The sequence below is a fragment of the Gorilla gorilla genome, chromosome X (assembly GCF_029281585.2).
Source record: "Gorilla gorilla gorilla isolate KB3781 chromosome X, NHGRI_mGorGor1-v2.1_pri, whole genome shotgun sequence".
Taxonomy (NCBI): Eukaryota; Metazoa; Chordata; class Mammalia; order Primates; family Hominidae; genus Gorilla; species Gorilla gorilla.
In genome coordinates, this window is record NC_073247.2 from 141,957,482 (window position 1) to 141,984,754 (window position 27,273).

A 27,273-nucleotide genomic window follows, 5' to 3' on the forward strand; every position below is an offset into this window, starting at 1 on the left:
TGGAGTGCAGTGGCTATTCACAGGTGCAATTGATCATAGCATTCTATAGTACTGAACTCATGGGCTCAAGTGATCCTCCTGCCTCAGCCTCCTCAGTAGCTGGGCGTATAGGCATGCACCATCACACCTGGCTTTAGAACACATTTCATCTAGGTTTATAAAAGTTATGATTTTTTTTTTCAATTTTGCCCTCATATTACAAAGTCTACTTCTTATTTTTTTCTGTCAGAATTTTTAAGGTTTCCTCACAGTTCGGATGATCAAAGTCAACAATATTCAGGATTCCAAAGAAACTTTCACTTACTAGAAAACTCATGGGGAGTGTGTGTACTCTCAATGTGGCACTGCAGTTGGAAGGGTGTGGGATATTGCCGGTAACAGTGCTGGCAGGTGGTGTGGTTTTCCCAGCTTTCATTGTTCTGCTTCTCAAGTTCCAAGTGATGTTTCATGTGATTCATAAACCTACAAACAATTTGCCAGTAAGAGCAAAAATTCAGACTTATAACCAAAGAAAAACCTCACAAATAAGTCTCTGAACCTAAATTTTTAAAATTTAATTCTGTGACTCAAAATAACATCTCCAAGGCCTGAAAGCCCTCTAGAAAGTGTGTACTTTAAATACTTTACTTTCATTAAGTGGCTCAGTAAGGTTTTTTTATCTTTGTTTCTAAAATAATCCATTAATGTAGTAGTATGGAGCATCACTAATTTGCTGTAACACTATATCATTATTTTAGATTTAAAATTTTTTTCAGCAAAGAGAAATAGCAGGCTTCTTTTCCATACATGAAATACTATTTACATTTTAAAATAAAATACTGAAAGGACGGAAACCCTACCACCAAAAGCAGCTACAGTGAAGGGACAAATCTTTGAAAGCTTTGAAGGTTTCAGCTGCTCAAAAGACAAACTGCTGGTATATTTTTATTTGTGTCTTGGTTTCTAAATGCATGCAATAGCAATTTTAATGACTATAATTACAAGAACCTTTTGTTTTATCTAATTATACTGGCTTACTGTTAGCACAAACTATTCATTTTTCTTAGCAGGCTGTGCCCTTTGTAGCACTGTCTATTTTTCAGTTTTACCTTCTGCTATTTTAGCTTCTCTAAAAGGCTTCTGAAGAGAAGGAACTATGATGTTCAATGGCAGAGAGTACAATATAAATGGACATACCATTTTCAAAGGGCTTACTAAAACTTTTTGCTGAATTTCAAAGTAAAGTTATTCAATGTAAACAACAGTTTTACAACTGGGTCAACTACTTACAATTATTATGAATCACTAAAGAAAATAATCTTGAAACAAAGTGATAATGTCATCAACCTACATAGCAATCATTGTGAAGGTTTGGGTTTTTATCTTTTTTCACACCTCCAAAACACTTCTCTTTGGTTTTGGTAAATGCCTGCAATTTATTTTAAAATGGAAAAATTTGAGCTTTAATTATAAGGTTAGTATGGAGGAGGTCATGCTGCATAGGGTTCTTCTTGTGACATGAAGAAAAGTAAGATTCAAAGTCAGCTAGAAAATGTAAGTTTCTCATGAAACCGCCTAGTTCAGTAATAAACGTAGGGAAAAGAAGTAGTTTTCCCCTAAATTAAAATACATTTTGTCTTTTCTTAAGCTATCTGAAAAGAAAACAACTAGGTGGATCCTGGAGTCAAACTCTTAAAATACAAGAAGGAACAAAAGCTTTTCAACATGATAATCTGCCACTGTTCTTAGTAGAAAGTATTAGAATTAATTACCGAGGATGGCAGAGCAAAGTAAAGATACTATATTCTTATCTGTCATATCCCAACTTTCAAACAGAAATAAAAATAAATATTTACATACCTAATATTATTTTTAAGAACTTTCGAGCAACTGAAGCATTTAAAGGTTGTGTAAGTCTTTGGCTCTTTCTCAGTGACTCCTTCATGCCTTCCATAATAAAACTCATTGACTAACATGATCAACTTTCCCATCTCTGAATCAGTCTTGTCTTCACCACATGGACGTTCTGATTTAACAATTACTCCCAAAAATTTAGTTATCATGTCTGGACAACAATGCTGAAAGAGGAAAAAAATATGAGCCTTGTCTATAGCTCTTTTAAAGATTAGATACCAAAAAATGATTGTGTTTACATCTAAGGTCAGATGATATAAAACTACGCTTGGCAATGTATCTAGAAAGATACTCACCAAAATTGTGGCTTCCATTTTTACATATTCTAAAAAAATTCAAACAATAAACACCTACTATCTTAATAAAGGAATAACTTCAAAAACAAATTGAAAACCTTAAGATCAGGGGATGTTTATATATCTAATATTTTTTCCTTGCAATTTTTCTTTTTAGATGTAAATATTTAATAATAATTTTTTTCTTGGCCCAAAATCACCCATTTCATATCTGTGTCAAGATACAGCTTACATGCTTATACACCACTGGCAGGAATGTAAATTAGTTGAGCCACTGTAGAAACGGTTTGGAGATTCTCAAAGAACTAAAAATGGAACTACCATTTGACCCAGCAATCTCATCACTGGGTATATACTCACTGGAAAATTAATCGTTCTACCAAAAAGACACCTACACTTGTATGTTCATTGCAGCACTATTCACAATAGCGAAGACATGGAATCAACCTAGGTGCCCATCAACAGTGGACTGGATAAAGAAAATGTGGTACACATACACTATGGAATACTACACAGCCATAAAAAAGAATGAAATAACGTCCTTTGCAGCAACATGGATGCAGCTGGAGGCGATTATCCTAAATGAATTAACACAGAAACAACTAAATATCTTATGTTCTCACTTATAAGTGGAAGCTTGTAAGTGGAAGCTAAACATTGGGTACACACAGACATAAAGATGGAAACTACACTGAGGTCTCCAAAAGTTGGGAGGGAGGGAGGAAGGCAGGGGCTGAAAAACTTCCTATTGGGTACTATGTTCACTATTTGGGTGACAGGATCAGTAGAAGTCCAAACCTCAGCATCATGCAATATACCCTTGTTAACAAACTTGCACATGTATCCCTGAATCTACAATAATTAAAAAAAAAAATAGCTTAGGCTGGGTGTGGTGGCTCATGCCTATAATCCCAGCACTTTGGGAGGCTGAGGAGGCGGATCACGAGGTCAGGAGTTTGAGACCAGCCTGGCCAATATGGTGAAACCCCGTCTGTATTAAAAATACAAAAAAATTAGCCGGGCGTGGTGGCACGTGTCTGTAGTCCCAGCTACTCAGGAGGCTGAGGCAGAAGAATTGCTTGAACCCGTAAGGCGGAGGTTGAAGTGAGCGGAGGTCGCGCCACTGCACTCCAGCCTGGGTGACAGAGCAAGACTCCGTCTCAAAAAAAAAAAAAAAGCTGAAAAGGTAGTTTTACATGCCATTATGTGTAAGCTTGATTATCAAATAACACAGTAATATTTAAGTGAAGCCTGGTTGGAACTAGACTTTGAGCACAGCTAACCTGCCATTCTCCAGACTTACCATGCTAGAAAATGTGTGGGACACAAAAAAGCATCCGTTACATTTTGAATATCTCAACATATTCTATCTAGAATGCCTAAATATCTGAAAGGGAAATCTACCTCATGAATAAAATCAAGACATCATATAAACTGATCCTAATGTGGAATACTTTCATACATAAGCCTTTTTTATCCAATGAGATGAAACTAATTTATTTATTGTATATATTTTACAGTTGTAGAATTTCTCTAGAAGAATTCTCTAAGAATAACTGGAGAAAAAAATAGGAGAAACTATCTGAGAAAGGGTTAAAATCCAAAATATATGAGAAATTCCTACAACTCAATAGCAAAAAACCAAATACACTAATTTAAAAATGGGCACAGGAATTGAATAGACAAAAGACGACTTATGAGTAGCCAACACGTATGTGCAAAGGTGCTCAACATTGCTAATCATTAGGAAAATGCAAACCAAAACTACAATGAGCTATCACCTTACACCTATTAGAACAGCTATATCAAAAAGACAAAAGATAAGTGTTGATAAGAATGTGGAAAAACGGGAACCATTTTACACTGCTGATGGGAATGTTATTGGTGCAGTCGCTATGGAAGACATGGGAGGTTTCTCAAAAAGTTAAAAATAGAACTGCCATATGATCCAGTAATCCTACTTCTGTATATATGCCCAAAGGAATTGAAATCGGAATCCCAATGAGACATCTGTACTCCCATGTAGGTAGACTTCATTGCAGGGTTATTCATAATAGCCAAGACATGAAAGCAATCTAAATGTCTATTAATATACAAATGGATGAGGAGGATGTGGTATATATATATATATACGCACACACACACACAAATGAAATATTATTCAGCCATAAAAACAGAAAGAAATCTTATTTGCACCAACATGTATGGATTTGGAAAACATGCTAAAGAAAATAAGACAGTCACAGACAGACAAATATTACATGATTTCTGTTATATGAGGAATCTAAAATAGTCAAACTCATAGATGCAGAGAGTAGAATTGTGATTGCCAGGGGCTAGAGGGAGGGGAAAATGGGAAGGTATTAGTCAAAAGGTACGTAGGTTCAGTTATTCAAGATGAATAAGTCCTAGAGATCTACTATATAGAATAGTGCATATAGTTAACAATACTGTATTACATACTTAAAAAATCTGGCCAGGTGCAGTGGCTCACGCCTGTAATCCCAGCACTTTGGGAGGCCAAGGTGGGCGGATCACCTGAGGTTGGGAGTTCGAGACCAGCCTGACCAACATGGAGAAACCCCATCTCTACTAAAAATACGAAATTAGCTGGGTGTGGTGGTGCATGCCTGTAATCCCGGTTACTCAGAAAGCTGAGGCAGGAGAATTGCTTGAACCCAGGAGATGGAGGTTGCGGTTGTGGTCAGCCGAGATTACACCATTGCACTCTAGCCTGGGTGACAAGAGTGAAACTCTGTCTCAAAAAAAAAAAAAAAAAGATTTGCTAAAAGCATAGATTTTCTATTGTGTTCATATCACAAAAAGGTAACAATAATAAAGAGGGTAGGAGGAAACTTTTGAAGGTGATGGTTATGTTTATGACACAAATTGTAATGTTTTCATGGATGTATACTTAGCTCCAAACTCATCGAGCTGTATACATTAAATACAGATTTTTATAGGTCAATCATACCTCAATAAAGTGTTAAATAAAGACAAGACTACATACTAAATATATACTAAATAAAGTGTTAAATAAAGACAAGACTACACACTAAAACAAGGGTGGAAAACAAAAGAAAAACTTTCCTAAAATCACAAAGTGAAAGACTTTAAAAAAAAAAGGGACAAAGAAAGCATAACAAAGCATTGTGACAAAACTAAGACCAATTAAACCTATCAGACCAGTTAAATTTCTCCTACCAATGAATATACATGGGTTTAACTCAACTTCTAAAAGAAAAGAAGTTTTCATATAGGATCACAGAAGAAAAAACTGGTGAAAGCAAGAAAGAACAAAAACAAAGTGATTTGGGAGGGTTGAAAGTAAAAGGATAAGCAAAGAATATAACAGGCAGGTGGAAACAATAAGAAAGCAAGGGTTGTGAGCCTGATATCAAACAAAAAGCACTAAACAGACAAAAAGGACACTATAAAAATGCTAAAGGGTGCATCCACAATGAATCATAAGAGATGGATACATCTATGTCCTAAAGAGCAACACCATGAAACAGAATTGGAAGATATCAAGGGAAACAGTGGTAATGTGAGACTTGGATTCCCCTTTCCCAAACACACTCAGGGAGGTGAAAACAGCGAAAGACTCTAATACAGTTTTGCGTCAGAGTAAAGACGTTTGTATTTGCAATTTTAGAATTCCTTTTTTGTAAAATGCCGAATTTTAATAAAAATTTGCCAATCTTTGAAATAGTGAACAATTCCTTTTTCTAAGTTGCTTCTTTGCTTTGCACTCTTCTCATCACTTCTTTCCCACATATAATCAACACTGACTTTTTTCTTGCCTCCTTTGCCCCTTCCTGTCATTTACACTGGGCATGCAAAGAGAATACAGACTATCTTTATACACACATAACAGAATACTGTAATATCTACTAAAATATTTTAAGTGGTGTGTTACCTTAATCCCATACTCCATTAGTACTGTGAAAATTACCTAAAACCTAATTTCAAGAGCTTCCTATATTAATAGAAAGCTAGAATTCATTTATAACTATATAAACTATATTATGGATTGAGTTATAACTATCATTTCATATGAAATGCTCCATCATTAGAAGTTTATTTCTGAGTGTTGAAAATTAAAATGTAAGACTAAGGTTTTCATAGGGTAATGTGACATGCATAAGTCACCATGGGCAAAAATAAGGTTTTCACAGGGTAATGCGACATGGATATGTCACCATGGGCAAAAAATAAGGTAAACAAAAGGAGCTTTCACTTTACACAAAAGATTAAGCACCTAATAAAACACCTGCTTTACAGGAAGTTTGAAGAATGTCATAATTTAGTCAATAAAATATTCCAATTTGTACATTATTTTCATTTAAAATTAAAATGCAGGCCAGGCGCAGTGGCTCACACCTGTAATCCCGGCACTTTGTGAGGCTGAGGCCAGTGGATCCACTTGATGCCAGGAGTTCGAGACCAGTCTGGCCAACATGGCAAAACCCCGTCTCTACTAAAAATACAAAAATTAGCCAGGCATGGTGGTGCTATGTGTAATCCCAGCTACTTGGGAGGCTGAGGCAGGAGAATCGCCTGAACTGGAGAGGCAAAGGTTGCAGGGAGCCAAGATTGTGCCACTGCACTCCAGCCTGGGTGACAGAGCAAGACTCTGTCTCAAATAAATAAATAAAAATAAAATACAATATGCATACACTGTACTGCATATGAACTTAATTAAAAAATTTAAATTGATACATAATGTTTATAAATTATTATGGGGTACATGTGATATTTTAAGTGCACAGAATATGTAATGATCAAATCAGGATGTCTGAGGTATCCATTACCTCGAGTATTTACCATGTCTCTGCGTTGGCAATATTCTAAGTGCTCTCTCCTAGCTATTTTTCACTCTACTTTGCACCAAACATTACAACTTATTCCTTCTATCTAACTGTATATTTGTGCATAATAACCAACCTCTCTTCCTCTTCTCCTACCCCTCCACACATACCCTTCCCAGCCTCTGGCAACTATTGTTCTACTCTCTACCTCTATGAGATCAACTTTTTTAGCTCTCACATATGAGTGACAACGTCCATTTGTCTTTCTATGCTTGGCTTATTTCACTTAACATAATGGCCTCCAGTTCTATCCATAACTTTATTTTAAAAATTTCATCATTGGAAAGGATTTTAAAATCTTATATAATCATTGTGAATATCAATTTTAACTTAACTTACATGGAAATGCCAATATGAGGTTTCTTATCTAAATATCTGGATAAACCAGCATTTACTGTATATCAATTTTTAATATTTTCAAGGATCTATAAAACATTTTTAACAATTGAACTTTGAAAAAAGTTTTACCTTCATGTGGTATTTCAAAGGATCCAAAAGATTGAACTGAACATTGCACTTTGGACAAGCTCTTAGGTAATCTGCTCCATCATCATATGGAGATGAGGTATTGGTACCTACAATAAATTAAGAACTTTTAAGACTCAAATCCATCTTTTTAAAACCTTAAATGACCACTAATAATGGTTTTAAAATTCATCACAATTTCTAAAATGTATATATAAATAATACTATTTTTTTTACATGTCAGATTTCATGTTTACCTTTTGACAGCATAACTTGGGAGGATGTCACTGGAGGAGAGCCAATTAAAGGCAATGAAGTGGAGGGATTTAGCTGAGGAACATCTTCACTGGTCTTTGGTTTTTTTGGAATAACACTGTTTACTTTAGAAGTAGAAGGATGTTTTAACACATATGAAGTATTTTTCATACCTACAAAGATTTAAATAGTGAGAAAGATATTTGTAAATATTTCAGTATGGAATATTGCTTATGTAAAACTGCTACCAAAATGGCTTTACATTTAAAACTGAGCAAAAACAGTTTGGAACTAAGTTAAAGGTAATATAATTTAATAAGCATATCATACAAATGACAATAAAGAATGATTAAAATTTATATGAGCAACCAGAAATTGCACAAACAGCTACTACTATGAACTACATATCTTTACTTCACAAAATAAACTTTATATACCCAAATTCTAAAAATGCTTTCAAATAAAGAAAACAAACAGTTATCATGAAAAAAGTTAGACCAAAAAATTCCAAGTTAAATAAAATAAATAAAAGTTATAGCACAGGGAATACTCTAAGTTTCTACACATCAACTTATATTTAGATGCTTAAATGCATTTGAGTTTGTAAAATATTTAAAAAATTTATTCCAAACGTCTAGAGAAACATTTTTAAATGTTTTTTAAAAAAACTTAAGATGTGTAATGGAAAATTCAAGTTGGTTCTTTTTCCACTGAACAACCTAACAGGTGGTTTAAATTATCTTGTTTACTCCCTATATACAAAGTAGAAACAACTAATCTTGAATGATAATACCTCACTCGTTCATATGAAAAGGTTTAGAGTTAGTATAATGACTTTCAAAGTATGTTCCCCTTAATCCAATGGGTCTATCTTAGAAAATGTAATGGGTATGTCAGATAAAGAAACTCTGCTTTTACGTTTTATTAATTTCTTCATAAATTTTATCTGAGTAAGAATTTCATTGCTAAAGATAGTTCTGAGTTTGAGAGCCACCACCTTAAAGACCAAAGGATTATATAATTCAGGGCATTCCCAAGACATGTGGGGCTATTTAGGCTATAACCAGACCCAGCAAAAGTGATTTTTGAAAATAATATACGATTGTACTTTGTGATAAGGGTTCTAAAACTGCATGTGGTGTTTTAAAAGCTCACAACTATACATTAATAGGAGAAGCAGTAGAGTAGATATATGCCAGGAAAATAAGTATTACATTAATGGGTTCCTCTGTTAAATCTGTGTTTCATTCTTTGAGATAAAAATGATTTCTTCCTTAAACAGAAATGATTTTTTCCATCCTCAAAGCACATAATTACTGCCAGCTATATTGAAGGCACCTAAGACTAATTTTTGTGTAATCACTAACATTTTTTCTGAGATGCTTAGGTTACTTTAACCACCAATGAGTGCTAGTACTTTGGACTAGGCAACTGATTATATAACCAGCTGGATAACAGACTGTTTTAATATATGCTTATTTTAAGCATGATGAATCTAAGTTAAATAAAATCAACCTGAGCTCAATAGTTTTAAATTCTGACCCTTTAGCTTACTTATTTGTGTTGTGTTTGGCTTGCGGTGTTCCCTACCTCAACTCTTCTTATCTGTGCTAATAAAAATCCTATCCTCATTCTTCAAAATCAAGTTCAAATCCAACTTTCTCTAAGAACTCTCCATGATCATGTTAGACAGGAGTCCATTAATCATGCTTCTGAACATATAGCCCATATTATCATGCATGATTATCATTCTAACAACTGTTTATTGTCAAATCCTTTAAAACTGATAATGCATTTTTCACTTTCCACTTATTTCATTTGGGCCTCAAAGAAGCCCTGAGATAAACAGAGCAAGAATTAAAATTTAATATCCAAATGGCTGGCTCATTTCAGGTCTGGAGAATAAATGCTTTATGTGAGAAAAATGAAAGTATTTTAATAATGTGAGAAAACTGAGGTATAAAGAGGTTAGATGACTTGATAAAAGCCACAAAAATCTTTAGAATAAAGGCTTAAACCTGTACCTTCCCAATCAACTATAATCCTATTTACTATTCAGGACAAAGTTCCACTCTCTGCTGTATTAATCCTAGAGAGAGAGTAGGAGTCACTGTCTTTACCCTTTGGAAGCTTCAAGAATTCAGACTTTTTCCATGAATAAAGATCATGTGCTTTGCAAAACCCGAGTTAAAACAACTGTTTTATCTCCCTGTTTGTTTCGGTTCTTGGCTATTTTACTATCTAGATAGGTGAATATCAAACCAAGTAATATCAAAATGGGAAAATATTTTTGGCATTCACATGACTATAATTTTTTTGTTTTGGTTTGGTAAAGGTTATATACTAATTTATGAGTAAATAATTACATATGCAAAAAAATTGTGTTCCTCCTTCCATTTAGTGAAACATATCACACTAGGTAATATAGAGAACAGTAATTGCTTTGATTATAGGGAATTTTTCAATGAGACAAAATTCCTTTATTGGCATACTATTTTAGGTTAATGAAGAACTTTTTTATGGTGGACATCAAAGAACTGTAACACTTCAATTGGAAAATTTCCATTATTACTTCAAAGTATATTTACTGAGTACTTACCATGTGGAAATCACTGTTTCTTTAGTTCTTTCATTTTACAATACTACTCTATAATCATATTTAACTATCATATCCACATCATTTATTTGAATAGAAAGACATTAGCATATTGAGAAATCAACTATAACCATGCACCTTTTCTCATATTAAGTGTCTTCCAAATAATTACTACTTGTTTTCGCAGAGTATTTAAGGCATCAGGGGGCTTCCTTGACTCACAGAAATTATATTAAGATTGTTCAGTCCACGGCTGGTTCCAAGTGAAAAAGAGTGCAAAGAATATGTGCCAGCAACTTAACAGAAATAAATAAAACATTCTATCACTAAATACAATTTTCTATATCACCCAAGAAAGGCATTCAGGAATGATTAGCTCTATTCCATGTTATAATATATGAAAAACTTAACATGAAGGTATGGGCTTCAAAACAGAAATTCAATTCCATATGTATATTCGACAAGTCTCTTTTTATAATTTTTATGAAAGAGTGCTAAACCAAACCTTCTCTAAAAATTGCTGGTATGTCTTGGGATGGTGGTAGTGATTCCTGGGTCGAGTCAAACAGTAAAATTGAAGAATTATCCGATCCAACTTGTGAATTCTTTGTAAAATCCTGTAAAAATTTACAATTATTTTGTTTCATAAACTTTTATAAATTTAGCTGTATGTCAATACTATAAAGAATCTTAATAACTCAATTACTAATATGGTATAAAACACAAAGGTAATTATTAGTCTCTGCCAAAATTAGCATCTACTGGGTGAGGAGTATATGGGAACTCTGCATTATTTTTGTAATTTTTCTGTAAATCTAAAATTAGTTTGAAATAAAATGTTAAAATTTAAAAATAATATTACGGGCAAAGTAGAGGTTATATTTTGGAACAACTTTTCTGCAAGGAAATTTTAGCAGTATCTATATCAAGGGCTTTTTAAAAAAAGTTCATATTCTTTGGTCCAATTATTCCAATTACTCCATTTCTAAGAATCTATGCTAAAGAAATGAAAATGTTTAATGAAGAATGATTTATAATAGCAAAAATTGAAAACCTGTATGTATAACAATAAAGAAATGACTAAATAAATTAAATGATACTATCACATAACATCATGTTTTTGGGAAATACCCAATGACAAAGAACAATGTTCCCAGTACAATGTTCAGTGAAAAATGAGGAATAGATATCAAATATATATTAATATGGTCCCCTGACTGATATACTCTAATGTCACCCTAACCATCTACAGAAAACGAAAATCAAAATACAGTATATATTCTTCCCTGTCTCTTTTCTAACCTATCCCTCCTTACACAATACTTTTATAATGAGGATATAAAGATTTTGCTTGCTTGTTTTGTGCTTACACTTTGAGAGATGATTAGGTTTTAGACTATGACTTAATTGTAACCAAGTGCAATCTTACCACAAAGTAAATATTTTCTCTAAATATTTTTTATTTAAAAGTTTAAAAGTGGAAAACATCCATTTGCAATTTCCAAAAATAGTTAACAGAAGTTCCTCTGAATAAAGGTAACACTTTCAACCTTTTCTGAGGTGACATCTCTGATAAATTAAGTACCACAATTTCAGAAAGCAGACACATTATTCGACAAACAACCTGTTAAATAATTCTCCAATTGGGAATTTCTTATGTCTCATAAAATATTTCAGAAAGATAACAAATGTAACAGTAAGGCAGACTAGGCAATAGGCTGAGATTCAGAAGACCTGTCCATTTATTTAACTATGTTACCTTGGGCAAGCCACTTCTGAGCTTCAAGTTATTTACCTTTCCAACTGAAATAAGAGCCACTAATAATTATGTATTTAAAATGTACTTGCCTCTTTCACAGTACATGTATTTTATTAATAGTTGTCATAACAGTACGAATAAAGACCTAATATTATCTCACATTTTATAAATAGGTAAACTAAAATTTCTCGTAGTTAAGGTTCCCAGTACAACCCAGACTGTTACAGATGAAGGAGCTGGAATCAGAACTAAGGTCCGCCTGATTACAAAGCCTGTGTCCTTAAGCTATATCTTTAAAAGAGATAATAATAATACTCACTTTAAAAGAGATAATAATAATACTCTCCTTCCCTGCCTGAAAGAACTGAGATACAGATAATGAAACAGATTTAAATTTTTAAATAAAATTTCCTTATGTAGGATTCTCAATTCATTCGAGAATATCTGTCTGTCATTCTCAACTCTGGCTGCACATTACAATCACTTGGAGAGTTTTACAATGTCAACACAGTGAAGAGCACAAATGTCTACGACAATAGTTTTAATCCCACAGATCCCTGAAAGAGACTTAGGGAACCGTGAGGGTACACCACTGCTCTAAGGCAATGCTTCCATTTAAAAAGTACATACTTAATGGGGCTGAGTGCAGTGGCTCACGCCTGTAATCCCAACACTTTGGGAGGCTGAGATGGAGGATAGCTTGAGGCCAGGAGTTCAAGACCAGCCTGGGCAACACAGTGAGAGCCCCATCTCTAAAAAAAATTAAAAGCCAAATTAGCTGGGCATGGTGGTGCATGCCTGTAGTCCCAGCTACTTAGGAGGCTAAGTGGAAGGATCGCTTGAGCCCAGGAGTTGGAGGCTGCAGTGAGCTATGATCATGCTACTGCATTCCAGAGTGAGTGACAGAGCAAGACCCTGTCTCTAAATAAATAAAGTATATGCTTAAATGTATAAATGGATGTGTGTATACACATGTTTAAAATTCTGGGTTAACCTGGATTGAAATACCAGATCCATCATTTACCAGCTGTGTGTCCTTGAGTGAATCATTTATCCTCTCTGAGCCTGAGTTTCCTCAACTATAAAATGAGAATAATAGTGCCCATCTCAGCTGGGCGTGGTGGCTCACGTCTGTAATTCCACACTTTGGGAAGCCAAAGGGGTTGGGGGGCAGATCACCTGAGGTCAGGAGTTCGAGACTAGCCTGGCCACCATGGTGAAACCCTGTCTCTACTAAAAATACAAAAATTAACTGGGTGTGGTGGTGCGTGCCTGTAATACCAGCTACTCGGGAGGCTGAGGTAGGAGAATCTCTTGAACTTGGGAGGCAGAGGTTGCAGAGAGCTGAGATCACGTGACTGCACTCCCACCTGGGAGACAGAGCAAGACACTGTCTCAAAAAAAATAAAATAAAAAAATAAAAATTGTGCCTACCTCATAAAGATGCCATAAGAATTAAATAAGATTAGCACAAAGACTTGTACATATTAACAGGCCAGTAAATGTTAAGTATTATCATTATCTATTACTTTTATTAAAAGTTTTTAAAGCTAAACTATGAAAGTATGATTTCAGAATAAGCAATAATGACTTCAGAACACTCTTTCCAATTTAAGAACACTTGTTTCAGTTTATTAACTTAAAAATGTTGCCATTATGCATTATTCATGTTGCGATACATTTTAATTTTTTATTTTGTTGTTGTCTTTTTGAGATGGAGTCTCACTCTGCTGCCTGGGTTGGAGTGCAGTTGTGCGATCTCGGCTCACTGCAACCTCCGCCTCCCAGGTTTAAGCAATTCTCCTGCCTCAGACTCCCAAACAGCTGGGACTACAGGCATGCGCCAACACACCTGGCTAATTTTTTTTTTTATTTTTAGTAGAGACGGGGTTTCACCACGTTTGCCAGACTGGTCTTGAACTCCTGACCTCAGGTGATCCACCCACCTTGGCCTCCCAAAGTGCTGGGATTACAGGCATGAGCCATTGTGCTCAGCCTTTATTTTTTTTATTAAATAGAGACAGGGTTTCACCATGTTGCTCAGGCTGGTCTCGAACTACTGAGCTCAAGCAGTCCACCTCCCTCAGCCTCCCAAAGTGCTAGGATTACAGGTGTAAGCCACTATGCCCAACCTGATCATACTTTTTCACTCATATTTAGATAGTATAGTTTTCAATACTGTATTTAAGCATATTAGCTGATTTATTAATATGCTGGACAATTCCTGCAGTTATTATTTTGGGTTTTGGTTGAGTTATATCATAAAGATGGGGATTATTTTTCTACTGAAATGGTAACTAGCTATGATAGTTCACAATTTTTTGGGTTTGTTTGTGTTGGCTTTTGTTTTTTTCTTGAATCAGGATCTCACCCTCTCACCCAGGCTGGAATGCAGTGGTATGATCTTGGCTCACTGCAGCCTTGACCTCCAGGGCTCAAGCAATCCTCCCATCTCAGCCTCCCGAGTAGCTGGGACTACAGGTGGTGCACCACTATGCCCAGCTAATTTTTTGTATTTTTGTAGAGATGTGGTCTTGCCATGTTGGCCAGGCTGGTCTCGAACTCCTGGGCTCAAGCGATCTGCCTGCCTTGGCCTCCCAAAGTACCAAAGATTACAGGCATGAGCCACTGTGCCCGGCTGACAGATCACAATTTTAACTCAGTATTATAACAGCCAATGTGTCCCTGAATTGTGTAATTTTATAAACACTTACAGGTTTAGACGCATTCTCAACAGTAACAGAGCTTTGTGAAGATTTAGATACAAGATGAAATCTAGGCGAGGCAGCCACTGGATTTGATGGTGGGTCTCTGCAGCGTTGACTTGCAGTCCTGAGTATTTCAGGAATACCTGTATTTTAAAATTACACAACATATTGAATATATTTCTATACAACCAATTATATCAAAATATTTAACTTTAAAATTGAAATACTACAGTAATACTGTACCTGGACTGTGTGGCTCACTCTTTATTCCTTTTGAAGATGAGCTGGAGTGGCCTCTGTTCAAAATATCTATAAAATTATATTTATTTTAAAATTTGTTATGTGAATGAAATATATACTAATAGAAAAATTCCTCCAAAAACATATCTTTGCATAACCAACAATTGAAGTATATTTCTTTCCTTTAATGGTGACAGGGTTGTGTACAGATTCAGATTCCCGTGACTTGAAATCAAACCCTTCCCCAACCCTGTGCCACATTCACACCTCTAAAAATCTGGAAGTTTCATGATGGGAGGGCTGACTGGATTAACTTTCTGTACCATTACTCTTGAGTTCTGAATAGGAAATTATCAGAGACTACAGACTAAATTAAACCTGGAGTTTCAGAGTATCTGATTAATGTAAGGGGTTTCAAATCTATTACTACGCTAGAAGTCAGTTTGAGCCTCACAAAACCCTCTGGATCGGTTTAAGACTGCACACCCTTGTACCCCTATGAACTCCGTAACTTCTAGGTTACTGAGGAGTCAAATTGAAATTTGGAAGAATAGTGATTTGCTTAAAATTGCTTATCAGGAAAAGGTACAAAGCATTAACAAATCCCATAAAACCTCAAACATTTTCCTTTTTTCTCTCCTAGTAGAAAAGAACCAGATCCCGGCCAGGCGGGGTGGCTCACACCTATAATCCCAGCACTTTGGGAGGCCGAGGCGGGCGGATCATGAGGTCAGGAGATCGAGACCATCCTGGCTAACATGGTGAAACCCTGTCTCTACTAAAAATACAAAAAAATTAGCTGGGCGTGGTGGCAGGCACCTGTAGTCCCAGCTACTTGGGAGGATGAGGCAGGAGAATGGCGTGAACCCGGGAGGTGGAGCTTGCAGTGAGCCGAGATCGTGCCACTGCACTCCAGCCTGGGCGACAGAGCAAGACTCCATCTTAAAAAAAAAAAAAAAAAAAAAAAAGAGAAAAGAATCAGATCTCATGAAACAATTCTATTAAGTGAAGGGTCACACCAAAGTAGGGTTGCTTTCTGATCATAGAAATGCAGTACTCTATGAGCAAACATTACGGAAGTCTTCTAAAAGAAAAATCTCCTCAAACAACTTGATAATGTTTTCATTCAGAAATTCAAGATAAGTATTACTCAATCCACTAAGAGCTATTTTTACTTGTTGGTGGTTATAGTCTACCAATCACAAGTTTTTTGCTCTCCTTCCCCTGCCTTCATTGTTGTTCTATATAAACATTTAGATGAGATCCCATATGCTAAAATATTTTATAGCTCACAAATAAAACATCAATAAAATCACTTAAATTCTGAGTTATCAATATAGAAAAGAAATTCTAGTGGGCCCAATACCCTTTTTGATAGAATCTCTTGAATACACATTGTTTTGGTTGAGTACTGCTAAGTCATCTACAATCAATATAAATCCAACTTGAATCTTGTCATGCTTCAATAAGATGATTTGAGTAATAATTTTGAAATATGGTAATATTTCAGCATAAAAATTGTCACAGTGACTAGAAATAATAAGAGAATATTCTATTCTACTATCAATAATAAATATGCCAAATATATATAGCTCATTTAATAATTTAAGTGGCTCTCCACTTAGAACCTCCCAATTTGCCAAAGGAAATGATACTGAGAATTCAATTGGCTAAATTATTCTGCCTCTGATAAAACTGAGTAGAAATGCTATTCCACGTTTAGAGCCAAGAGAAGTAAGAACTAGGCTTTCAGAAAATTTAAAACTCATCTCTTAACCACACTATTACTCATTGCCATGGTAAGAAAGAAGACTGGTATGCTGGCTACATTCCTTGACTTCTCCAGGCCTAAAATAAGTAAATAAAATGAAAAAGGATCTGTTTTCCTCTTTCTCTCCTGAAATTCAGTTATGTTGTCCCTTGCACTTTAGACATATTTGAGGACTTTTTTTTTCTTTTTTTGAGATATAGTCTTGCTCTGTTGCCTAGACTGGAGTGCAGTGACGTGATCTTGGCTCACTGCAACCTCTGCCTCCAGGTTCAGGCGATTCTCATGCCTCAGCCTCCTGAGTAGCTGGGACTACAGGCACGCGCCACCATGACTGGCTAATTTTTTAATCTTTATAGTAGAGAGGGGGTTTCACCATGTTGGCCAGGCGGGTCTCAAACTCCTGGCCTCAAGTGATGTACCCACTTCGGCCTCCCAAACTGCTAGGATTACAGGGAGGAGATATTTTATTTTAATAAACATCACCAATATCTTCACTTTAACATTGTAATAATGCCAACTCTAATTACTCTAACAGAAATCTAACAATCCACAAAGGTACTGGACATGTTCTGCTAGAAAGCCAAAAAGATTTACGTGTGCTGACTGCCTGCATTGTCCAAGTATAGTGTTGGAAAACCAGGCCCTCCCTCCTTCATGAATATAAACAGTAGTTGCAGAAGATGGGTGTAGCCAGAGGCTACAGCACATGCTGGTAGACAGACCAGAGATTCTATAATCATGCAGCACCTATGCATTTTATAGTCATATATCAAGATGATACTTTGATGAGGCAGTTGCTTAGACATTAGAACCCCCATCAGACACTAACACAAACTTATTTAGCGTATCAGGATATTTTAAGAAAAGTATTCCAAACACTTCCTTTTCTGTAAATCTGAGTTTAAGGGAGAAAAAAAATTAACAAATAAATAGGTTACTTGGTTCCATTAAAAATTATAATTTCCAATCTCAGAAGGCTTACAATGCTGTTCAGGTCATCTTAACCCTCAATTAACTTAGTTATTTCCTTTTGCTCACATCTGATATTTTAACCTCTCACCTCCTTACTCCAGTCCCCAACTACATTCCCGCTTTGATTCTCACAAGTTCTTACTGACCTTTACTCTCCCTCTTACCTCTAACTCCTTACAGAAGAACAACAGTATGAAGGACAGATATCTCATATATTTTCCATTAGAAACAACCATCTTATGAAACGTTACTTCACTGAAAGTAAATGCTTACTTGAAATGGCTGGTTTTGAACTTGATATCTCTCCAACAAAGATCAGTTCATCGTCATCCTCATTCTGAGTTTCTTCTACTTTCTTCTGCCATGGCTCTAGCTCTTCTTCTTCACATTCCATAAAGAGTTCTGCCATTTTTGAAATGTCTAATTTTCAAGAGGAGAGAAGCTAACTTTATTTTCAAAGAGAAAAATATTTTCTGTGCAATACATAGTATGATATTTAAGATGCACTGTAATAATCCTAATAGCAATTACTGACTTGATATTTGTTTTTGCGACAGAGTTTTGCTTTTGTTGCCCAGGTGTGATCTCGGCTCACTGCAACCTCCGCCTCCTGGGTTCAAACGATTCTCCTGCCTCAGCCTCCCAAGTAGCTGGGATTACAGGTGCCCACTGCTACGCCCAGTTAATTTTTGTATTTTTCGTAGGGATGGGTTTCACCATGTTGACCAGGCTGGTCTCGAACTCCTGACCTCAAGTGATCTGCCTGCTTCAGCCTCCCAAAGTGCTGGGATTACAGGCATGAGCCACCATGCCCAGCCTACTGACTTGATTCTCGTGCCTCAGCCTCCTGAGTAGCTGGGACTACAGGCATGGTCTACAGTGGACCCTCCCCCACCCTGAGCGGCCATCTCTGCCCTGTAATCAGTACATGATAGCAAAAGAAATGAGCTCAGAACTAAATCTCTAAGATCTAAACCAGTTAAACTTGGCTAGACAGATAGATAATGAAGGATAGTAGTCATTTACAGTGGCCAATACATTTTAGGATCAAATCCAAAGTAAGTTTTAGTTATAGGACTAGGATGATTATATCTACAAAAAAGACTGTAGCTATTATCTGAAAAAAAAAATCTACTTGTATAAACAAGGGAGATAAACTAAGAATAAGAGAAAATACATAGGAGATATACTAGAAAAACGGAACCAGATTCAGGTATATCAGGCACAGGGCAAAGGAGGCATGAGGTACTAGACTGAAAATAGGGAAATTAAGTGAAACTTAATTCCGTTCCAGGACAGATTAGACATTTCTCATTTGAAGAAACTAAGTAAAAAATATACTGCGAATATCACCAGCCTAGAAGTTCTGACCAAAATCAGATCTCCTGGGAAGCATTTTAGTGCCTCACTCTTAAATATGGGTGGACAACCAATGCGTACCAGAAAATTGAGGAAAACCTTCAATGTGAAACACCAAAGCAATAAAACAGATTAAAGGATTTTAAAGAAAACCGACAGCCAGGCAGGATGGCAAACTAGATACAGACAGGTGGAACAGCTGCCACCGAGGGACTGGGACAACTGGTGCACTCTTAACAGATCTTCAAAGGGGAGGCGCTGAGTGGGCTGAGGGAAGACACAGAAGCTAGAATGAAGTGGGAGGAAACTGGGAAGCCTGATTGGGGCTACTGTGCACCTGGATTGGTTCCTGGCCCCCAATGACTACGGGAGAGTTGAACTGGCAAGGAACAACTCACTCTTGCCATGGACCTCTGGGAATCCCGGCAGGAGAAGACCCTTTGATCACCACTGACACTTTAGTTGGCAGGGAGAGCTGCTTAGAGAAGTGGTAGAGGCAGCACACGAGCCAGAGTGGAGCCCAGAGGGTTTGTTGCAGGAACATCTGCATTCAAGCACAGCCTGGGATGCCCATCCCCCTAGGCTCTGCTTGTTTCCATAGGAGACTATAGCACTAGGGGAACTGTCAGACCTGAACTCTGCAGGGTGGTCTTGCCCATCTGACCTGAGCACTCTTTGGTCTGCTGTCCTCTCCTGGAGCCCCAGTCTGCCCATTCCCTCTTGCAGTACAGCCTAGGGTGCCCTGATGGCCCGCATCATAGCTCCTGAGCTGGCCAACCGGGCTTGACCAGCGGAGAGCTCCAGCAGGGTTGCCCTTGTGGCCATGCACTGGCCCACCTGCTCATTCTCCCCACTCCAGCTTACCCTGGGTCCATGGCCACCCTCCACATCACTTTGCCAGTCAGTGCGTATGTGCGCAAGTGGATCTTGCCTTCCCTGCCCCGTAAGCACATATGTGTATGTGCACCCTGCCCTGTCTGCTGCCAGTGGGAGTGCACTCCGCCCACCCTCCTCTGCCATACTACCATTGTAGTCGGAGCCTTGGTGAGCACAGAGCCTGCAAGACCTGTGCCCACCAGCACCCTGCCCCTGAGCCACCACTGCCACTAGAATGTAACTAGGCACAGAGAACAGTGGACCCTCTCCCAGCCTGAGCGGCCATCTCTGCCTGTATCAACATGTACAAAGAGTGCATACAGTCCTGCAACGGCCAGTGCCCCATCCCCATGCTAATGCCACCACCAGCATGACCATACACACAGTTGCCAGCTGGGGCCCTTGCACCCCTGAGCCATGCTGCCTCTGCCACTTCTGCGAAAGCCCACGCAGAAGCCGCTAGCACCCTGCAGCAGCTGATGAGTGTGCACTCTGCTGTGCTGCTGCTGCCATTGGCATGTGTGAACAAGAATGGGCCCTGCTGTCACTGCCCTACAAAACAGTTTGGCTGGCACCACCCATTGGCGTGCTGGGACAAGAGGTCCACGAGCACCTCAGTCCCCCTAGCACAGTGAGTTCCTAACCTTGAGAAGCCAGAGAAAAAAGCAGAGGCCCAATATCAGTCCTACAAAATTAGAGCATGCACTCCAGGAGTTGTAAGCTGAGCCTTGGCCCCCTAAAATCTTCTAGAAATGAAGCCAGTTGACTGAATCTACCTTATACCACAATCAAACCCTTAAGGTCATCAGGTAGAAGAAAAAAATAATCCAAAGGACAGTGACTTCAAAGACTGAAGGAACATCAGCCCACAAAGAAGAGAAAGAACCAGCAAAAGAACTCTGACAACTCAAAAAGCCAGAGTGCCTTCTTTCCTCCAAACTGCATTAGCTCTCCAACAAGGGTTCTGAAGGGGGCTGAGACGGCTGAAAGGACAGAAAAAAGAATTCAGGATATGAACAGGAATAAAGGTCACCGAGATGCAGGAGTACACTGAAACCTAATCCAAGGAAGCTAAGAATCATAGTAAAACAATACAGGAGCTGATAGACAAAATAGCCAGTATAGAAAAGAACGTAACTGACCTGATAGAGCTGAAAAACATACAAGAATTTCAAAATGCAATCATAAGTATTAATAGCGGAATAGAACAAGCGGAGGAAAGAATCTCAGAACTTGAAGACTGGTTTTCTAAGATAGCCAAAAAAATATAGAGAAAAAAGAATGAAAAGGAACAAACAAGACTTCTGAGAAATATGGGATTATGTAAAGAGACCACTAAACACCCACATCAAAAAGACAGATCTCAATTTAACATCCTACCATGACAACAAAAAGAACTAGAGAACCAAGAGCAAACCAATTCCAAAGCTAAGAGAGAAGACAAGAAATGTCCAAAATCAGAGCTGAACTGAAGGAGACTGAGACAAGAAAAACCATTCAAAAGATCAGTGAATCAGGGAGTTGTTTTTTGAAAAAAATTAATAAAATACGCCACTAGCTAGACTAATACAGAAGAGAGAAGATCCAAATAAACACAATAAGAAACAACAAAGGAGATACAACAACTGAACCCAGAAAAATACAAATAAACATCAGACAATATTATGAACACCTCTATGCACACCAACTAGAAAATCCAGAAAAAATGAATAAATTTTGGGACATATTCACTCTCCCCAGACTGAACCAGAAATAAACTGAAGCCCTGAATAGAATAATAACGAGCTCTGAAACTGAACCAGTAAAAAGAGCCTACCAATCAAAAAAAGGAGAGAACCAGATGGATTCACACTTGAATTCTACAAGATGTACAAAGAAGAGCTGGTACTATTCCTATCGAAAGTCCTTCCTAACTCACTCTATGAGGCCAGCATTGTCCTGATAACAAAACCTGGAAGAGATACAACAAAAAAATAAAACTTTGCTGGATGCGGTGGCTCACACCAGTAATTCCAACATTTTGGAAGGCGGAGGTGGGTGGTTAACTTGAGGCCAGGAGTTCGAGACCGGCCTGGATAGATAACATGGTGAAACCCCCATCTCTACTAAAATACAAAATTAGCCAGGGTGATGGTGAAAGCCTGTAATCCCAGCTACTTGGGAGTCAGAGGCAGAAGATTCACTTGAACCCAAGAGGCAGAGGTTGCAATAAGGTGAGATCACACCACTGTACTCCAGCCTGTGCGACAGAGTAAGACTGAGTCTCGAAAAAAAAAAAATAATAATAATAATAAAGAACAGCTTAGCCAGGCATGATGGCAAGTACTTCTTTCCCAGCTACTCAGAATGCTGAGGTGGGAGAATCACCTGAGCCCCAGGAGACTGGGGATGCAGTGAGCCATGATGGCACCACTGTACTCTAGTCTAGGCAAACGGAGTAAGGACCTGTCTCAAAAAAAAAAAAAAAGACCAGCAATATTATACAACATTTCCCTCTCATTCACCCTTTCTTTCTCAGGAAGAATCCACCAAAACGAGACTTAAGAAGGGGGACAATGCAGGATGCAGAAAATCTGACATTCGGCACAATACAAAAACAAAAGAAAATCCCAGGACAACAGCTGTGCAGTAGGCCTACAGAGCAAACAGCCAGAGTAGCGCAGGAGAATATCATTTCCAGGAGACCGGCCAATCTTCCAAAATATTAAGCATTAAATTGTTAGATAACCTGACAAGTTTCACAGTGTAACAAAAGTGAATTAAGAGGCCATGGGGCCGGGCGCGGTAGTGGTGCATGCCTGTAGTTCCAGCTACCCAGGAGGCTAAAGAATGAGAATCTCTGGAACCCAGGAGAGAACGAGAATCTCTGGAACCCGGAAGGGGAAGTGCAGTGAACTGAGATCGAAACACTGCACTCCAGCCTGGGAGGCAGCGCCAGACTTCGTCTGAAAAAAAAACAAAACAAAACAAAAACAAAAACAGAGGTGACAGAAGGAGCCAGGCGCAGGGGCTCACGACCTTAATCCCAGCACTCTGGGAGGCCGCGGTGGGCGGATCACTTGATGTCAAGAGTTTAAGACCAGCCTGGCCAACATGGCGAAACCCTGTCTCTACTAAAAACACAAAAATTAGCCAGGCATGATGGCGCACACCTGTAAGCCCAACTATTTGGGAGGCTGGGGCAGGGGAATCGCTTGAACCCAGGAGGTGGAGGTTGCAGTGAGCTGAGATTGTGCCACTGCACTACAGCCTGGGTGGCAGAATGAGACGCTATCTCAGAAAAAATGAAAAACAAAAAACGAAAAAACCAATAATCAAAAAACCAAAAAGCTTTCATGTCAACATCTTTGATGAACATGGATGCAAAAATCCTCAACAAAATATTGGCAAACCAAATACAGCAGCACATCAAAAAGCTTATCTACTACTATCTTGTAGGCTTTATCCCTGGGATGCAGGGTTCATTCAACACATGCAAATCAATAAATGTGATTCATCACATAAACAGAACTAAGGACAAAAACTATCTGATTATCTCAACAGACGCAGTAAAGGCTATCAATAAAATTCAACACCCCTTCGTGTTAAAAATACTCAATAAACGGTCAGGTGTGGTGGCTCAGGCCTGTAATCCCAGCATTCTGGGAGGCCGAGGTGGGCGGATCACGAGGTCAAGAGATCAAGACCATCCTGGCCAATATGGTGAAACCCCATCTCTACTAAAAATAAAAAAATTAACTGGGTGTGGTGGCGTGCGTCTGCAGTCCCAGCTACTTGGGAGGCTGAGGCAGGAGAATGGCTTGAACCCAGGAGGCGGAGGTTGCAGTGAGCCAAGATCGTGCCACTGCACTCCAGCCTGGTGACAGAGTGAGACTCCGTCTCAAAAAAAAAAAAAAATCTCAATAAACTAGGTATTAAAGGAACATACCTCAAAATAATAAGGGCCATCTATGACAAACCCACAGGCAACATCATACAGAATGGGCACAAGCTGGAAGCATTCCCCTGGAAAACCAGCACAAGACAAGGATGCTCTCTCTCACCATTCCTATTCAACACAGTATTGGAAGTCTTGACTAGAGCAATCAGGCAAGAGAAAGAAATAGACGGCATCCAAATAGGAAGACAGGAAGTCAAACTATCCCTGTTTGCAGACAGCATGAGCCAATATCTAGAAAACCCCATAGTCTCTGCCCAAAAGTGCCTTAAGCTGATAAACAACTTCAGCAAAGTCTCAGGATACAAATCAACGTACAAAAATCAGTGGCATTCCTATACACCAACAACAGTCAAGCCAAGTGCCAAATCAGGAACACAATCCTATTCACAACAGCTACAAAAAGAATAAAATACCTAGGAATAGAGCTAACCAGGGAGGTTAAAGATCTCTTCAATGTGAATTACAAAACACTGCTGAAAGAAATCAGAGATGACACAAACACATGGAAAAACATTCTACGCTCATGAATTGGATGAATCAATATCGTTAAAATGGCATACTGCCCAAAGTAATTTATAAATTCAATGATATGCCTATCAAACTACCAATGACATTCTTCACAGAACAAGAAAAAGCTATTTTCAAATTCATATGGAACCAAAAAAGGCCTGGATAGCCAAGACAAACCTAAGCACAAAGAACAAAGATGAAGGCATCATGCTACCTGCCTTCAAACGGTACAGGGCTACAATAACCAAAACAACATGGTCCTGGTACAAAAACACATATATAAACCAATGGAACAGAATAGAGAGCCCAGAAATAAGGCCACACACCTACAGCCATCTGACGTTCGACAAAGCTGACAAAAACACACAATGGGGAAAGGACTCCCTATTCAATAAATGGTGCCAGGATAACTGGCTAGCCATATGCAAGAGACTGAAACTGGACCCCTTCCTTACACCATACACAAAAATCAACTCAAGATGGATCAAAGACTTCAATGTAAAACCCAAAACTATAAAAACCCTGGAAGACAACCTAGGCAATACCATTCTGGACATAGGAATGGCCAAAGACTTCATGACAAAGACGTCAAAGGCAATTACAACAAGAGCCAAAATTGACAAATGGGCTCTAATTAAATGAAACTATAGACAGAGCAAAAGAAACTAGAGACAGAGTAAACAGACAACCTACAGACAGGAGAAAAATTTTGCAAATCATGCATCTGACAAAGGGCTAATATCCAGCATATATAAGGAACTTAAACAAATTTACAAGAAAAAAGCAAACAACCCCATTGAAAAGTTGGCAGTGGATGTGAACAGATGCTTATCAGAAGAAGACATACATGCAGGCAACAAGCATATGAAAAAAAGCACAACATCACTGATCATTAGAGAAATGCAAATCAAAACCACACTGAGATATAATCTCTCACCTGTCAGAATGGCTATTCAAAAGTCAAAAAAATAACAGATGCTGGGGAGGTTGCAGAGAAAAAGGAACATTTATACACTGTTGGTGGGAGTGTAAATTTGTTCAACCACTGTGGAAGACAGTGTGGTGATTCCTCAAAGAGCTAAAAACAGAACTACCATTAGACCCAGCAATTCTATTACTAGGTATATACCCAAAGGAATGTAAACTCTTCTATCATAAAGACACATGTATACATATGTTCACCGCAGCACTATTCACAAGAGCAAAGACATGGAATCGACCCAAATGCCCATCAATGGTAGACTGGATGAAGAAAATGTGGTACATATACACCATGGAGAACTTTGCAGCCATAAAAAAGAGCAAGGTCATGTCCTTTGCAGGAACATGGATGGAGCTGGAGACCATCATCCTTAGCAAACTAATGCAGGAACAGAAAACCTAATATCACATGTTATCACTTATAAGTGGGAGCTAAATGATGAGAACACATGGACATATAGAGGTGAACAACAGACGCTGAGGGCCTACTTGAGGGTGGAGGGTGGGAGGAGGGAGAGGATCAGGAAAAATAACTCATGAGTACTAGGCTTAATACCTGAGTGATGAAATAACCTATACAACAAACCCCCAAGACATGAGTGTACCCATAACAAACCTGCACATGTATCCCTGAACTTAAAATAAAAGTTAAAAAAAGAAGACACAGATAACACAGAGCAAGAGACAATAATAGGATATAATAAACATCTTTAGACAGATAAGACAACAATATTATATAAAGACAGCCAAAATTCAGTTAAAAAAAAAGTCAAATGTCAAAGTTGAGTAAATGTGAAACCAAAAGACAAAAAACACATATATTAAACACAGAAAACAAGATTGGTAGAAAAATCAATTTCAAAGGTATAAAATGCACCTAACAAAAGCTCCAGAAAAAAAAAAAAGAGAGAAAAAGGAGAGAAGTAATCAAAGGAAAATACAAAAAAAATTCCTAGTTCTCATGGATATAAATCTACAGAAAGAAAGGGCCCACTAGCAGCCAGCACAATGATCAAGAATAAAAACTACACTAGCGGGACATATGAAATTTCAGAATATCGGAAATTGCCAGGTGGCTGAGTGTGGTGGCCCAGGCCTGTAATCCCAGCACTTTCGGAGGCCAAGGCAGGTGGATCACTTGAGGCCAGGAGTTTGAGACCAGCATGGACAACATGGTGAGACCCCGTTCCTACTAAAAATACAAAGATTAGCTGGGCATGGTGGTGCGCACCTGTAATTCTAGCTGCTTGGGAGGCAGAGGCACAAGAATCGCCTCAACCCAGGAGCCGGTGGTTGCAGTGAGCTGAGATCGGACCCTGCCACTGCAATCTAGCCTGGGTGATGGAGAGTCTCACTCAAACAAACAAGAATAAAGAACAGCTTAGTCAGGCATGGTGGTGCGCACTCTAGTCCTAGTTACTCAGAAAGCTGAGGTGGGAGAATCACCTGAGCTCCAGGAGGTGGGGCTGCAGTGAGCCATGAAGGTGCCACTGCACTCCAATCTAGGCAACAGAGTAAGGGCTTATCTCCAAAAAAAATAAGAATAAGAATAAAGACCAGCAATATTATACAACATTTCCCTCTCATTCCCCCTTTCTTAGTAGGAATCCACCAAAACAAGACTTAAGGAGAATGGCACAGGATGCAGAAAATCTGACATTAAGCACAATACAAAAACAAAAGAAAGTCCCAGGACAAGAGCTGTGCAGGAGAATACCACTCCCAGGAAGCTGCCAATCCCCCTAAATATTATTAAAATATTAAACATTAAATTGTTAGAT

General features: G+C 38.1%; 1 protein-coding gene across 1 annotated transcript in view; it reads right to left on the minus strand.

Annotated features, from left to right (window-relative positions):
- The window catches only part of ZNF280C (zinc finger protein 280C), a 65,313-nt gene that overhangs the window by 25,885 nt on the left and 12,155 nt on the right, over window positions 1–27,273 (minus strand). Inside the window, exons 3-10 of the mRNA XM_019019857.2 lie at window positions 18,100–18,246; window positions 15,087–15,152; window positions 14,850–14,986; window positions 10,882–10,993; window positions 7,783–7,953; window positions 7,529–7,635; window positions 1,840–2,057; window positions 305–462 (exon numbers count right to left, since the gene is read on the minus strand). Coding sequence (XP_018875402.1) covers window positions 305–462; window positions 1,840–2,057; window positions 7,529–7,635; window positions 7,783–7,953; window positions 10,882–10,993; window positions 14,850–14,986; window positions 15,087–15,152; window positions 18,100–18,246 — 1,116 coding nt within the window. The remainder of the gene's footprint in view (window positions 1–304; window positions 463–1,839; window positions 2,058–7,528; window positions 7,636–7,782; window positions 7,954–10,881; window positions 10,994–14,849; window positions 14,987–15,086; window positions 15,153–18,099; window positions 18,247–27,273) is intronic.